This window comes from Enoplosus armatus, chromosome 7 (assembly GCF_043641665.1).
Source record: "Enoplosus armatus isolate fEnoArm2 chromosome 7, fEnoArm2.hap1, whole genome shotgun sequence".
In the NCBI taxonomy this organism is placed as follows: domain Eukaryota; kingdom Metazoa; phylum Chordata; class Actinopteri; order Centrarchiformes; family Enoplosidae; genus Enoplosus; species Enoplosus armatus.
The window spans coordinates 21,057,313-21,072,181 of NC_092186.1; the positions used below are offsets into that span (position 1 = coordinate 21,057,313).

The following is a 14,869-nucleotide window of genomic DNA, read 5'->3' on the forward strand; positions in this document are numbered from 1 at the left end:
ATCCAGTGTTTTCACCATTGCCTCTCTCCACAGTTTGGATGAGCATCATGTCTGTAGATAGATACATAAATAGAGCCAGGTGTAAAGTCACTTAGACATACATGACTTTTAGGAAGGCACCAAAACTCCAGTAGGTTTTTTTTAGAGTTTTGTCTTGTAGGAATAAACAGTAAGGGGGGTATAAATAAAGCTAGGGGTTTCTCAGTAGACTGAGGTTTATTGCACAAGTAGTGTAAACTGTAGCTGTACTGTTTGTGTTGCTGTGATTTAGCAATACAGCATCCTAAGGACTCCCCTAGCAACCCTACCCCAAACAGAGACTCACTCAAGTACGCATTTCTGAACATTTCATTAACTTGTCACGGCATTAGTAAATACTGTACGTACAGTCCACAGCACCCATTTGTTAACAGAGCCATACATTATTGAGTCAATGATGTTAGTCAGTAAGTAGTAGTTCAGCTGCTGCATTTGCTGACTGTCAGCATATTTTGTCTCCCAACAGCTGCACTGTTTAAACACACACATACAGTGGAAAGTGGCGTTGTTAATGGTCGCCCAGGCAACAGAGGTATTTATAGATGACCTGTCGGTCAGCCCAGCAGAGGATTATAGCCAGCTGCAGCTCAATTATCAAACCACATACTAACAATTTTATATGGAACATATTGCCATTTATAATTTAGCAATATATAATATTTGACACAGTCCGTGTGTTGGCCTGGTTTCTCTCAGCGCTAATGAGGGTCAGTTAGGCCAGATAAAACCAATTAGTGCTTCTGAGTGAATGAATTAACGGGAAAGCTAGCTACCGGCTGCACTCTCGTCACCATTTTAATGATATTCATAAATTCCATGTGCTATATAACAGGTTTCATACATCCAGTCATTCATATAAAGGGTTTCTGTGATGTTGTCAGTTATTCAGAACAGCTACTGTATAAATAATGATTACTGGAGTACAAAAAGTAGAGTTGTGAAGAAACTGCTTCCTTAAGACACTCAAAAACACAATCAATATCCCTCTTGCATCTGATGTTTTTCGGGGTCTGTAGACTGAATATTTTCTGACCAAAAAAAAGGTACTTTTATTGTGAAAATGTACAAGAAATTATGAGCTTGATGTTCAAACTATTTTCAGACCTTTAAATCAGCCAAACTTTAAAATTGTAACATTTATTTCTCTCCTCTCCTCCACCCAAGGCGAAGACTTCTCCAATGAGCTCCCCTCTTCCTCATCTTCATCATCTCTTCCCTCCTCTCCGTCCCTCTCATCCTCCTCCCCTTCTTCCTCTGACATCCCCCTCTCCTCCTCCCTGCCTCACCCTGAATCCCCCCCTAACCCCGTCACCCCTGGCAACCTGCGCCTGGAGGTCGCTGCCCCTCATTACCATGACGACCAGTTGCAGGTCAAGGTGTTCTGGAAGTGGCCTCACCATGGTGAGTTTTGAAACACTGAACAACTCAACATCAGCCCCAAGAAGAAAGAATGAAAAGACTGTAGAAAACAACAAATAGGTGGGAGATAGAAAGGATAACATCTGACATGGTGTACGTTGCGTACGTACGTCCATTATAATCATGAAACATACAAACTTGAAGAGTATTAACCCGTTTATACTATGGCCACTTGTCAACAAAATGCCAACAAAATGTAATCAAAACAAATACAGACTAATACTGATCACTAATCACCTGCATCATAGGCGTCTTGTTATACTGTTGGTTACCAAACATTGACCAACCAATCAGAATCCAGAGTTTTCCGTGGCCATGATATTAAATGGCAATATACTGTATATACTGATGCTTGAGATGCAGATTTTGCTTAAACTAATAATCTTCAGAGAGAGACAACTACGCCAAAACTCTTATTTCTATAAAGAATGAAGAAACAATAGACTTTGTCAGCTTTGAAACTGATTTTGGTTTTGTGATGAGTTACTTTTTAAGCTCCTAAACCTTTGACACCACATGCAGAAAGTTTAAACTGCACATATATATACTTTTACTATATGCACATTAAGTAGATAAATAAGGCATTTTTTGTGGCATTTCTACTTGTTTTATTAGAGTTTAGGCTGAGCGGTGGGCAGTATCCCCCCGCACACTGTGACAGTATCATTTTTATCAAACTGGGCTATATGAACAAACTTAGCTGGACTTGACGTAAGCAGGTAGACAGCCACATGGACAGAAAGAAGGTGAATGACACTTTCCCTTAGTTCCTGATTCTGATTCTTTCTCACCTGAGAGCAGATACTGTAAGCACATAACTCTCATGATCTACTAACAAGATAAAACACGCAAGTGAAGAAGAGAATGCAAAACACAGAAAAGTAGAAAGTGTATCAGTGTGTATCATGACATATTTTAGGTTTCAAACAGTATGATTAATGATGACGCATATAAACACAAACACATGTCCACTCATGTAGTGTGTGTGTCTCTTTTTTTTTTTTGCTTTACAGGCAGACAGAGACACCCTGGTCCATACATTTTGCGGTGGCGTCCGCATACCTGCAGTACTAATGTGACAAGCACAGAGAGAACAACAACTGTGCAGGTATAACTACCCTGGCTGGGTTTTATGTGTCTCTGTGTTCATGAAATGATATATACATGTCTTTTTTTTATGTGTGCATTATTGTTGTGTGTTTTTGTGTGTATGTGTGTGTATCAGAGATCAGATTTCATTACCGTAGCTCAGATCAGCCTGGAATGCTCTCATCCTCTGTGTGTGTGTGTGTGACTTTGTCTCTCTGCCTTCATCTCACTCCGTCTCTGCCTAACATCTCTTTTACCGTAACGCTGTCAAATCCCTGGCTGAAATATCCCATATAGGATAGTTTGACTGAAAATGATCTATGGGAAAGTGAGTTGCAGAATCATCTCAGCGATGATTACCAACCGTTAAGTGTGTCACCAAAATGAAATCTTTAAAACTTTAAATCCACATTTGAATTGTTCTTCTTAAAAATGCAGCTATTTGAAACTTAAATCATGAAGTGAAGCTGCCATAGAGAGGAGCATTTAAAAATATGAACTGGTGCAGATCTTTGCCCACTGTTGTCCCGGTGTTAACCTCTCGTCTCAAATGATCACAGACCCAGTGGGATGATAAATATCAAAAGGCTGTGTGCAATTTGCTGAGGTCACAGAGCAAGATTTCTGCTCAACCTTTTTTAAACAGTTATGCCATTTGAAGCTGCCAACTTGCACAGCTGCCAACTGTGGTGTTTATTTTAACATTTTAACATATGAGAGACAGGTTTCCAAACAAAAATAGGGGTAATATGTATATTTTAAGGAACCTTGTAATATGTCAGTTTTAACAACCAGCTGTGTACAGTTTACACTATAATGTCTCCTTAAGCACTCTTTTTTTAATCCCTAACTTGACTTCATTTTCTCTCTCCAGGGCACCCATCACACCATAACGGGCCTGCTGTTCGCTTGTAAGTACCGGGTCGCCGTGGCAATGAAGGCTGACCCGGGGTCAGAGGCTGTTGCCTGGGTTACGACCCCGACTTGCTCCTCCATCCGGGTCAGAGGAGGCAAAGCTTTGCCCTGCAACACAGAGGGTAAGAGTAACTAAAGACACGCACTCCACACACACGTATGTACGTAAATGCATTGTTCCATTGATCTTCATTCATCCTGTAACCCCTGAATACCTATTTTAAAAAAGAGCTCTGTAAAGTGGTTCTGTTGTCATCTTTTGGGAACATTAAGGCCGCTGAATACACATTTGTATAATGATATACGTATTATCACAAAATTTCTTTTATTACATGTACACAGTTAACTAGTTAAATCCACTCCAAATAATCTTCTTCATAATCAAACTGATCTCTGAAACTCTCATTGTTGAGAACATTTTGGCATAAAGTTGTCATATTACAGTAAAATGTTTTGTGTCCTTTGTTTGTGTTAGAGCGCCTCCCGTCAGGCAGAAAGGTGGTACTGCGTCCAGAACGACTGACCGCAGACTTTCAACAAGTCAATGGCACCCTGCTCACGACGCTTCGCTGGAGGATGTCCCAAGATGCACTGGACCCAGCGGCCGTGAAGGGGTTCCAGTTCACCTGGACGCTGCAATCAGGGGTTACCGCGGCAACGGAGGGGCAGGAAGACACGCTTATCTCCCAGACGCAGACAATTGCACCGGTGAGACACAAAGAGAGGTCTACAGTGACAGCATTGTATTGTGCTAGCAGCAGGAGGAAAATGCCTCAGAAATATGAGAGTGTGTGTGTGTGTGTGTGTGTGCGCAATTTCCTCCTGTTTTAGTAACACTTGCTTAGAACTACAGTGTCTAACTGTGTTTTAGAAGATTATTTAGCCTATTTTAGTGTATCATTTTCACCCATTTTGTAAGATTTATGATGTCATAGACAGTCATAGAGTCTTTGGAAGCCAGAGCGACAGACTAAAACATGGTTGGTTTTGTTGATAATAATAAGAAAAATTAATATTGCCCACCTTATCCTTTAACAATGCATCAGGTTATTTCTGCTCTTACTCCATTAAGGGATTTGTGTAGGAACAAAAGTGTATGTGTGTCTCTGTGAACTTACCCTGCTTCACTCTCCAAAGTCTCAGTGGTCGGTGTCAGTTCATGGTCTTCAGGCTGACAGTGTTTACCAGCTGCAGCTCCAGGTGCTAACAGCAGGGGGCGTCAACGGCGCCGCAGTCTCCAAGACTATACACACTCCAGCTATCAACGCCACACTTTGATAGGTAATAGTGCTTTCTAAGTAACATACTGCATTTTTGTGCAATTCTATTAAAAACTAAAAGTCACATTTTATCCCTTTACATGATAAAATATCTTTAACATTTTCTGTCATCTTTTCAGAGTGTGTCTCTATAAAAGGATAATACTTTTTATCTTTTGTCCCCTGAATTCCATCAATCATCTCTTCCAGGCCCAAACCCCACAGCTGTCACTGTCTGCTGCATCACGGTCATCTTTACCAACATCCACTCTCTTCCACAGAGCAACATGGTTTCATTGCAGTTCAAGTGCTGAAAACATGACCAAAGCTGTATAATAAAGAAAGTTCCTCTGTGCAAAGTAGATCACTCTCTCATATGAACAGTATTTCCTACTCTGGCTGTGTTGTTTTGTCTTTCACTTTCATCTGTTTTCAAACATCAGGAAGGTTGTGAGTTTGCTCTAATGGAAAAAATCATTAATCATTCATCTAACCAATCATTAATCTGTCAGCTGTTCCAAAGGTTATGGCTTAAGTCAATATTGTTTTGTAAAAATTAAAAAAAACAAAAAAAAACTGTACCTGTACATGGTGTCCGTTTAAAAAGCACTAAGTACTTGCAGTTAGTCTTGGCGGTGAAAAACATATCCATATCTTTTCTATTTTTTTATTGAAACTACAGCATTTTTCAAATGATTCCTCTTGGCATTAGTGCCTCAGTGCCGCAGCATTGCAAGACATGTATGTGAAAAGTGAGACTCCTTGCACGGCTGCATCTGTACATGTTTGGTGTTTAGATGGGACTAGAAAGGTCACTTTTAATCACCTGACATCACTTGAGCCAAATGACACTTGTAAAGAGACTTATTATGCTTGTTGCTTTTGATCATGCAAGTATGGAATAATAAAGCACTGACCTTATGTACAAATACAAATGTATAGCAACAGACTGACTGCATTGTATATTTCAATGTATAATCTGCTGCATTATCTTTGGGGTCTGAGTTGGTGTGCTGAAGCCTTGAAGTAAACTCAAATATATTTTAATATTTTGTTCATATGTTTAAAAAAAGCTAAATTTTCAATCAGATTTGTCTGAAGTTGCTTGTTTTGTGTAGCATTCATTTGCATTATGGTACACCCATTTCACTAAACAATGATATGTGACATTTCTACACAGTTAATAAAGCTATACCTGTGGTGGTTTTCTTTGTCTTACAAAAGTCATGGCATTACTTTGAAAAGGTTGGAATCTTCTGGTGTCAAGCAACCAGTAATTATCATGTTAATATTCTCTCTATGTAACCTTTTTTATGACATTTTAGTGTTGATAATTGTGTACTTAATTCCTTTACTTTTTGACTGTCAGTTTTATTTATTGTTTCCCTGTCTTAGTTTTTTGTAATTAAAGTTGATCAATTTACAGTGTGTGTTGTGTCAGTGATCTAGTGGTTAGAAATTATGATAACACAGATAATATAATAATATCATCATAATACAGATTGTATATTATATTCTTCATTATATTTAAATTAGAATTGTCATTGCTTTCCCTCTCCTTATCCACTACTTGCCTTTATTTGCTATGGCAACACAGATTCATTTACATTTCACACCAATAAAAGCAAAGTGAAAATCTTAAACTGAAACAGGAAGTATATTGCTGTAGTGTTTTGTGGTCTCATGTAAAATCCAACTTTTAGAAACGTCACTGATATTGTGTAGATAGATGATAGTCAAAGCAGGAAAATGCGTTGGTTAGATAGGCAGAGAAATTTCAAGGTTAATTCGGGAGAATATCCGGATGTACCCGAAGCTGAGCCCGACGTCGTGACGCAATCAACGAGCGACGACAGCTTGGATTGTTGTTTCTTCAAATCGTGGTTAGACGAAATTCAGTTTGTTAATTCATAGACAAGGTAGTGTATAATGATGTTTCTTTTCACTTTTCGTCATGGTTTTGACTTGTACTCCATATCACTTCAGTTACTGATTTGCAGCTCCTTTTTTTTGTCTTTAAACGCCTCCAACTTCCCACTGAAAATGGAGGAAATGTGTGTAGTCGTTGCTTTGTGTTTTCTCCTGTTTTGGCTGCAGCTAGCTAACTTAGCTAGCTTCAGGGGAATGACTAACTTATGCAAAACTTTGTGAAATGTGATATTTGACTTCGTTAAACTATCTGGTGATACGTTATATTCTTCAATGATGTATCGGCATGCTCCAGTAGCCCGGTGCCCAATGTTAATTACCTTAGCTAACGCAATTTTTATTTAACTTCATAACTTAATTGATTGTGGGAATTCTAGCAGACACAAGCGAAGATGCTAATGACTAATTTGTCTGCATACACTGAATATTTGCAGCTCAAGAATTGTTAAATGTCGCTGCTATGTTGCTAACATCAGCTAACGGTGCGTTTCGTTTCTAAAGGTAATAACATCTATAAATAGGTGACATTAACATTACTTTAAAAAGAAGACTAGCGGGTAGCACAAAATGTCAGTAGAGCATATATTGTGTGTGCAAAAAGTGAGTTAATTGCAAGCTTAAACAAATGAATCGCATGCTATATCTGAAGACCAGTTAAATGAAGATAACATCACTGCAGGTGGCTAAGTCGCACACAATCAATGAATATCCTCATATTCCCCAGCTGAATGAGGAATAGATTAAAGAAACACACCATTTAAAATAATATACATATGTAATTTTTACTGTTTTGTACAAGTCAGTTTTACTTTTTGAATTTAAACAGGCCTGTCCTTACACTGAACTGCAGAGAAGTGGACTGGTGACGGTGTCATCGAAACACAAATCTTTGACCTTTTTGTGGATTTACCTGGGAATGGGCACATTTTAGGACATTCACATTTAGATAAAACTTATTTGGACATGTTAACCTGTCCTCAATACAAATATTTGAAATCTCTATAGTTGAAATAGATACAATCCTTTTGAACAACTTACCAACAGGGTGCTGTGCTGTGTTTTTCTTTGCATTATTGACTTATTGACAAATGTGTTGGTTGAGGCCTGAGTCATGTCTTGCACATTTAAACTGTAATTTCAGTATGTAGCTAATTGAGAGGAGCTTGCTAACACGTCTTTCATTGGCTCTTATTCTTTGTCCCCGTTTCTTCCTCCCTCTCCTTGTCACTTCCCGCTTACTCTGATTAGGAGACCATGGTGGTCTTACTATTCCATACAGAGTCTATCCATCACTGAGGAACACTCAATACTTGCCATGTTCTAGTCTGCTGTCGTGTCAATACCTCTATGGTGGGAACGGCTTGAGGACGACTTCTTTTCTACACAGCAAACGGACTTTACAGAAGAGTACCAGGAGGCAAGTGTCGGGATAAACATTAAGGAAAGAACAAACCACAACACCTGAAATTCAGTGGACCAAAGGGGAGGGGAGGACAGGAGTGCAGACAGGGGGTGTTGGGGATGGGGTTGAAGAGCCAAAGGAGGACGTCATGGTTCACAGCGGTTCTGCATCCCCAATGAAAACAACACCATCAGAATCACCTCATTTAACTGTTCCTGCTACAGCACCTCCTCTGCAAGCAGCTCCTCTGGTGCCCCCTCCTGGAAATACTACAGATCAGGACCTAACCCAGATCCCAGCCAAACTCCTCACCACAAACCTTACCACCAAGCCAGACTTGACCCAGCCCTCTACGCCGACTCCTGCTGATGCCGAGCCCACTATTGTAACCCCAGCAAAAGCGCTTGCTTGTAACTCGAGCCCAGCATCAGACTGGTCCTCTGCTCACGGCCATATCAATGGCCGTACGTCAGGCAGGAAGAGGACTCCTAAGGCCTGTGACTGCTGTGGCCCCAACGGTACAGGACACAATGTCAGAACCGCGGGCAGAGGGAGGGGGAGAGGAAGAGGGAGAGGGAGAGGCAGGGGGGCCGGTAGTGACCTCTGGGACACCCCAAAAAGGAAAGTGGGTGGCCAGCTGACACATATCCAGAGTTTTGATTTGACCAAGGAGAAGGTAGAGGATGCAGAGGATGATGATGACAGATATGAGAAGGTGCAAACGACTGTAGTAGTGGCTGATACTCAGTCACTAACCCCTGTTGCCCTCCCTGTCACAGTCTCCCTGCAGGATGGACCAATAAGGAACTCTGCTGCTCCAGAGAAAGGGGATGCGCTGAAAAAGGAGGACATGTTGATAGAGGGGTCAGGGGTTGCTGGTGCAGGGGGGAAAGGAGGTGGCGATAGCAGGGATGAAGAGATGAGATTGTCGGGATCACCAGTAGTTAGAGGGAGAGGGCGAGGGAGGGGAATGGTGGGAGCTACGACTGCGTCAAAAATGGAAGTAGAAGGTGGATTAAAGAGGGGAGGTTTAGGTGGTGTCGTCATCAGTTCTAAAACGTATGCCCTACCTCGATTAGTGTTTGTGCCGAGGCAGGGGCAAAACAAAGATGCAGAGATGGACCATGGTGAGCAGACTGACCCCAGTTCAATTAAATCTCCATTTGGAAATGGAGACACTGTGAACCTATCTGACACCGAACCTGAAGATGAGGCGAGGGAGTACAACATGATCATGAGTGGAATGGAAAATGGACTACTGCCCGACTCACGGCAGTTAGGTCCTGCTTTAAGGTCAGTGTCTCCCCAGGACCTTGACTCTGAGATGCAGGTGGACCAAACTCCTGACAGAACAGACTCCGTGTCTGTGCCAGTAACTCTGCCCAACGGAAACGTCACCACACCAACAAATGACGACCGCTGCTCCACACTTATGGAGGTGGAAACTTCTCATCCAGTTACGGTTGCTCCTCCATCCCAGGGCCCTATTACAGTATCCAGCATGCAGCACCGTTGGGCATTAAGAGACCACAGGCTGTACTGTCAGTCTGGAACCTGGGAGAAGAAGGAGATGGAAGAAGTATCGGGCAAAGATGGACGAGAGATGGATGAAAAGGCGCAGGATAAAGAAAGCCTGGAGCAGCTTACTGATATGGTCCACGGTAGGATGTGTTTTTGAGCACACAATAGCAGTTTCATCCCCTTCATGAATATAATCATCAGCATCTCAGTCTGTTAAAATGAAGCGTGGTAAATCATTGATCACACGAACACACCAACTGAAAGTGCCCAGGATATCTTGCACCTTTTCAGTCACATGATTTTTGTTCTGGTACAGAATCTTGCGGCACCACTAATATTTGCAGGTAAATTGAATAAAGCGAACTGTTGCTTTGACACAAACAAGAAAACAAGTGGTAAAGGATGTGCAAATATCAGCAGAGTGTATATTACTGAAATACACAAAAATGTAACGCTGCTTGAATGTATTGGCACACAGGCCTGAATGTGATAAAATTACAATTCTATAATTGTCAGCAATGGATTCAGAGTCAGGTTTTAACGTCATCAAACAAAACTGCTTGTTTCTGGGATTTAGCTGATAGATCGTATGATTCAGTGATACTGACTTGCTCTCTTTCAGAGTTCCTGGAGAGCTTCTACTTGAAGTACGGCGGGTTCATTCCTCTAAGTGAGACTGATGTCCTGGAATACCTGAAGAAGAACGGCAACTCTGACCTCAGCAATAGGTTAGCACGCACACACACACACACAATCTGCCTGAATCCACCTGTTTGAGTATTAATCTGGAATTTACCAGTATTTCTATCAAGGGTGCCATCTCTACCACACAGCTAGAATAACAGTGAACACCAGTTTCCTGGCTGTTGACTCACTGATCTCAGGTTGTTCACACCACGTCTATGAACTCATCAGAATACAGTACAGTGCTTGAAGGTTTATCTGTGTGTTTCAGCACTAAGCCTCAGCCTTTCACGTTAATCTGGTGATACAGGTGAAATATAAGTACTTCAGTTGACCAGAATAAGGTTAACATAGAGGCCATATACAGATATCAGAACAGCACACTGAAGCTTGGTCAATAAACAATAAAACGCACCGTTTACTGTGTTGCTGAGGATTTGTGTTGTTCACAGTAAATATAAAAGCTAGGCGATCACTATCATGGTCATTATCTAGGTGTAGGTTAAATCAGTATTGTGTTACATCATTCATCAGTAGAAAGTAGAAACATGGATTATTGCTTGATGACATGTTGTATCGTATATCAAAAAGAGGCAAGTCAGATTCTTCTGATGTTGAAACAGTATTCAGAGGCATCTGTTTGGAGGCAAAGGTGCCTAACACTCCACTCTGTGGACTGTTATTGTTGTTTTTAATCTTGAAGACCTTGTGGCGTCTCTTTCCTTATCTGAGCCTGTCACGTTCTTTTCAATGTCCTTGAAGATATGATAAACACTTTTTGTATAACATTTCTTCTGCATTTCTCCTCTCAATGTTTGTGTTTTAGGGGACTGGACATCAAAGGGGAGATGACTCGGTATAGGGCGGGGCTGGCCTCTGCTCCTATTGCGGGCTTCATGGTGACGTATAACAAACATACCCTGAGCCTGGAGGACCTTGGCACGCTGGAGGAACAGAACTGGCTTAATGACCAGGTATGAGGGGTTATACAGCCATAGAAAAGCATTCTTGCCACCATCACGCGTCCTGTTACTCGGTCCAACCTTCTAACAAGTACGTCGCTTCAAAAGTGAACCCAGCGACAAGGATAGAAAATATCACATTCATTGTTTTAGTGATGCGGGACAGTCTTATGTTGAAAATTCTCTCTTTGTCGGTTCAGATTATCAACATGTATGGAGAACTCATCATGGAGGCTACACAACACAAGGTAAATGAGTGTGTGTTCGTAGTCATGTCGTCCAAAAGGTAGATGTAGAATGGGATTTATAAAATTCAAAAAGGGCTCGCTGTAGGAGTCTAAAAACTGTATTGCATTGTTTCAAGACTCTTGAGATAATATTTAGATTCTTAGACAGGTTTTTTAATTTGAAACTTAAATAGATAAATAAAATTTTGATTGTGTAATGTCATTTATTATTTCTCTGTCTCTCTCTGTCTCTCTCTCTCCCCCTCTCAGGTTCATTATTTTAACAGCTTTTTCCACAAGCAGCTGGTTGCCAAGGGTTATGATGGTGTGAAGAGATGGACTAAAAAAGTAAGGAGGAAGATGGAACAGTTTGGAGTTTTGCCATTTTTCTGTGGTTTTGACTTCTTTATTACACATATAAAACAATTATTTCCTGATAATCTGACTTGGTTTATTGTGGATAATTTGTATTAGACACCTGCAACATTTTGTATCGTGGATATCTAATTTGTGTGATTGTTAATTTGTGGGATTATTTCAGGTTGACCTGTTCTCCAAGTGGCTGTTGCTAATTCCCATCCATTTAGAAATCCATTGGTCTCTAATCACGGTCACCATGGCAACCAAAACCATCAGTTACTACGACAGCCAAGGCATCGTCTTCAGACACACCACAGATGTGAGTGTCTTTGTGCATGTTGATGATTTAGGGTTGTAGGTCATTGTTTCAGATTTTGGATGATTGTGAATCTCTGCGGAACAAACAAACACCGATGAAACAAGATCATCAGTAATCCAGCTATTCTGCTCTCTCTCCAGAACGTACTCTGATAGGGAATTAGTAGATTAATACTTGAAAGAGATATTTCTGTGATTTCCACCCTAATACTAATATTACTGTGCTAAAATTGCCCACAACTAGAAAGCTAAAGCTGTGAGTCTTGAGTTCTAGTCCATCAGAATAATCTGCGTACTTGTATATATGTAGCATTTTAGACAGCTTTACTAAATTAAGCAGGTTCTTGCTTACAAAGGGTCATGTTTTTGTGAAAGGAAAGCATGAAACTGTGTGTTAGACAATCAGTTGATTGGATAAAAAGTAGAAACCATCGAGCAGTGTGTTACTGCATTTGACCCGGACAGATTTGTAGAAAATGGTGCACAGTGACTTTAAGGTCCTGTTGTGTTACCTTTGTGAACCGAATGGTTTGATATTTCAGTCCTCGAGTCAGTGCAGGTAGGTGGATGTGGTGGACTGTTTCAGTGTTGCTCATATTCTCACCGTCTGCTTAACTAGACTGAAGAGTGTCCGTTTCAGTCGTCCTTACCCTCCACTCTCTGGTTGAGTCTGTGTTTGTTCTTCATTAAAACTATTCCAATGCTGACATTTTTGCTGCTGGGACAATGCTAGTCCTTTACACCATTTTCATTGTAACCGTGTCCTCTGTTTGTGTGTGGTGTGCGCGCTTCCCTATCAGAACATTATGAAGTACCTTCTGTCTGAAGCCAGAGAGAAGAAACAGACTGCCTTCCAGAAAGGCTGGAAGATTACCATCATCAAGGTAACCCTGAACCCTGACTGTGATGCTCATGCTCTGTTCCCCTTGTGTCCTGAAAACATTTGTATTACCTGGCACCATGGATGTTAGTCAAATGCAAAAAGTGGAAGGCTCCTTCTTATTACCAACTTGATTATGATAAGCATATATATTTTCTATAGTACTTATTGCTGTTGCTGGTCTCAAGTCAAGCATATAGAATAGTTGCATGTATGTACGTTAAATACATACATGAGACAAAAGAGACAAACTGTTCAGCCCAGAAGCTGTAACTGTGCCATCTTTCGTCTGGCTCCCTGCTTGACTGTGACTTGTTGACTCCTCAGGGTATTCCTCAGCAGAAAAACGACAGCGACTGTGGAGTGTTTGTCCTCGAGGTGAGACATTATTCTTTCTCACCTTTACAGCTGCCCTCCTGTCCTTCGTTCATCATTCGCTCTTCGTTTCTTTTATTTCTTACCCTCATCTCCTGTCTCCTGTTTGCCCCCTCTCTTTGCTTTATCTGCCTTCTTCCTGGCAGAAAAAGAATTAAAGTAGAGCTGTGCTGTGGGGGGGGGGGGGGGGGGGGGGGGGGTTAGTAGAAGCCATTGGAGTGAAGCTTTCTTCATTGTATACATCTAATATGATAACCTAGCTCATTTTCCCTCACTGCCTGTCTTTCTGTCTTGGTCTGTCAGTACTGCCGCTGTCTCTCTGTGAAGCAGCCTCTGCTGTTCAGTCAGGAGGACATGCCTCGCATCCGCAAGAGAATCTACAAGGAGCTGTGTGACTGTCACCTCAACGATTGAACGACTGAATAACGGTCGCTCTCACTCACTGACTGCTTGCCTGGTTACATGAGACGGTCTGTCAGACGGCCTGTTTTACTGACAACCTGTTACATAAGCTAACACAACCTGGCCATCTGTATTCCAGGGAGCCCCTACTGCCAGTCTGCCTGTTAGACCGACTGCAGAGTGGCTGGTCACTTGGACTTTTGGTGACTTTTGGAGTTCAATAACCGCCTGTAGCAGTCTGTAACTACTGACGTGGCCCCCTACTGACCCACAGAATTGCTGGACCCGTACCCATCAGGTTGTTTTTGCGTTCTACATTTACCATACCCAGTGGATTTCAACCACATGGCCAAACAGCCACCTTTAAGGACACAAGGGAGTTCTGACTGAAGACACAGGCGTTGGACCAGCCTGGACCAATGGGACGGACCTTCCATCCCAAATGGAGTGGCCTTACCTCCTGTGTTTTTAATATGTTAATAAAGTTATGGTGTGCGATGCAGTGGACCAAACGTTCACTTAAAAACTTGAAGGTTTAAGTTGGTTTTGTTCTCTTGGACTACAGGTATTTGCACGGTTAGAGGCCTATCCGTTGAAGAGTCAATATGAATATCAACTGAATGTACTGATCACGTATTCTTCCTGGCTGCCTCGCAGGGTGGAGACATGGCAGCGTACAGGCTAATGGCACATTTTGGTTGTGGCTTGAAACAGGGATATACTTTTTCAAGGTAGTTTTTGTTTTAAGTCCAAATAATTTCTTACTAAAATTCCAGTTTTTCCACCGCATTATTTCCTGCTTTTTTTTTTTTTTTTTTTGGTTTTGCTGTGAGTACATCCTTATGGTTAGGTTTTGCACCTTTTCAGCTGAAAGCTCGTTGTTTGATAATACTTAACATCTGAATCCATCAATTTGAGTTGAAAAGAGATTCTCATGCTGGTTAGTAAATTTCCTGTTAAGCTGTACAGCTAGCTGCTCATGCGAGGACCACCGTTTTTGATTTTAGCCAAGCAGTTTCTCCATGATGACTTTAAATAGTCAAGGTCTACTGCTTCAGTTGCAGAACGCCGTGGTTACAGAGTGGCCT

The 14,869-nt window shown here is 41.4% G+C and overlaps 1 protein-coding gene across 1 annotated transcript in view; it reads left to right on the forward strand.

Moving 5' to 3' along the window:
• anos1b (anosmin 1b) overlaps positions 1 to 5,042 on the forward strand; it is a 40,072-nt gene extending 35,030 nt beyond the window's left edge. The window contains exons 10-15 of the mRNA XM_070909449.1: positions 1,204 to 1,440; positions 2,472 to 2,566; positions 3,422 to 3,584; positions 3,938 to 4,170; positions 4,600 to 4,743; positions 4,932 to 5,042. Coding sequence (XP_070765550.1) covers positions 1,204 to 1,440; positions 2,472 to 2,566; positions 3,422 to 3,584; positions 3,938 to 4,170; positions 4,600 to 4,740 — 869 coding nt within the window. The 3' untranslated portion in view covers positions 4,741 to 4,743; positions 4,932 to 5,042. The remainder of the gene's footprint in view (positions 1 to 1,203; positions 1,441 to 2,471; positions 2,567 to 3,421; positions 3,585 to 3,937; positions 4,171 to 4,599; positions 4,744 to 4,931) is intronic.
• The last annotated feature ends 9,827 nt before the right edge of the window (positions 5,043 to 14,869 follow it).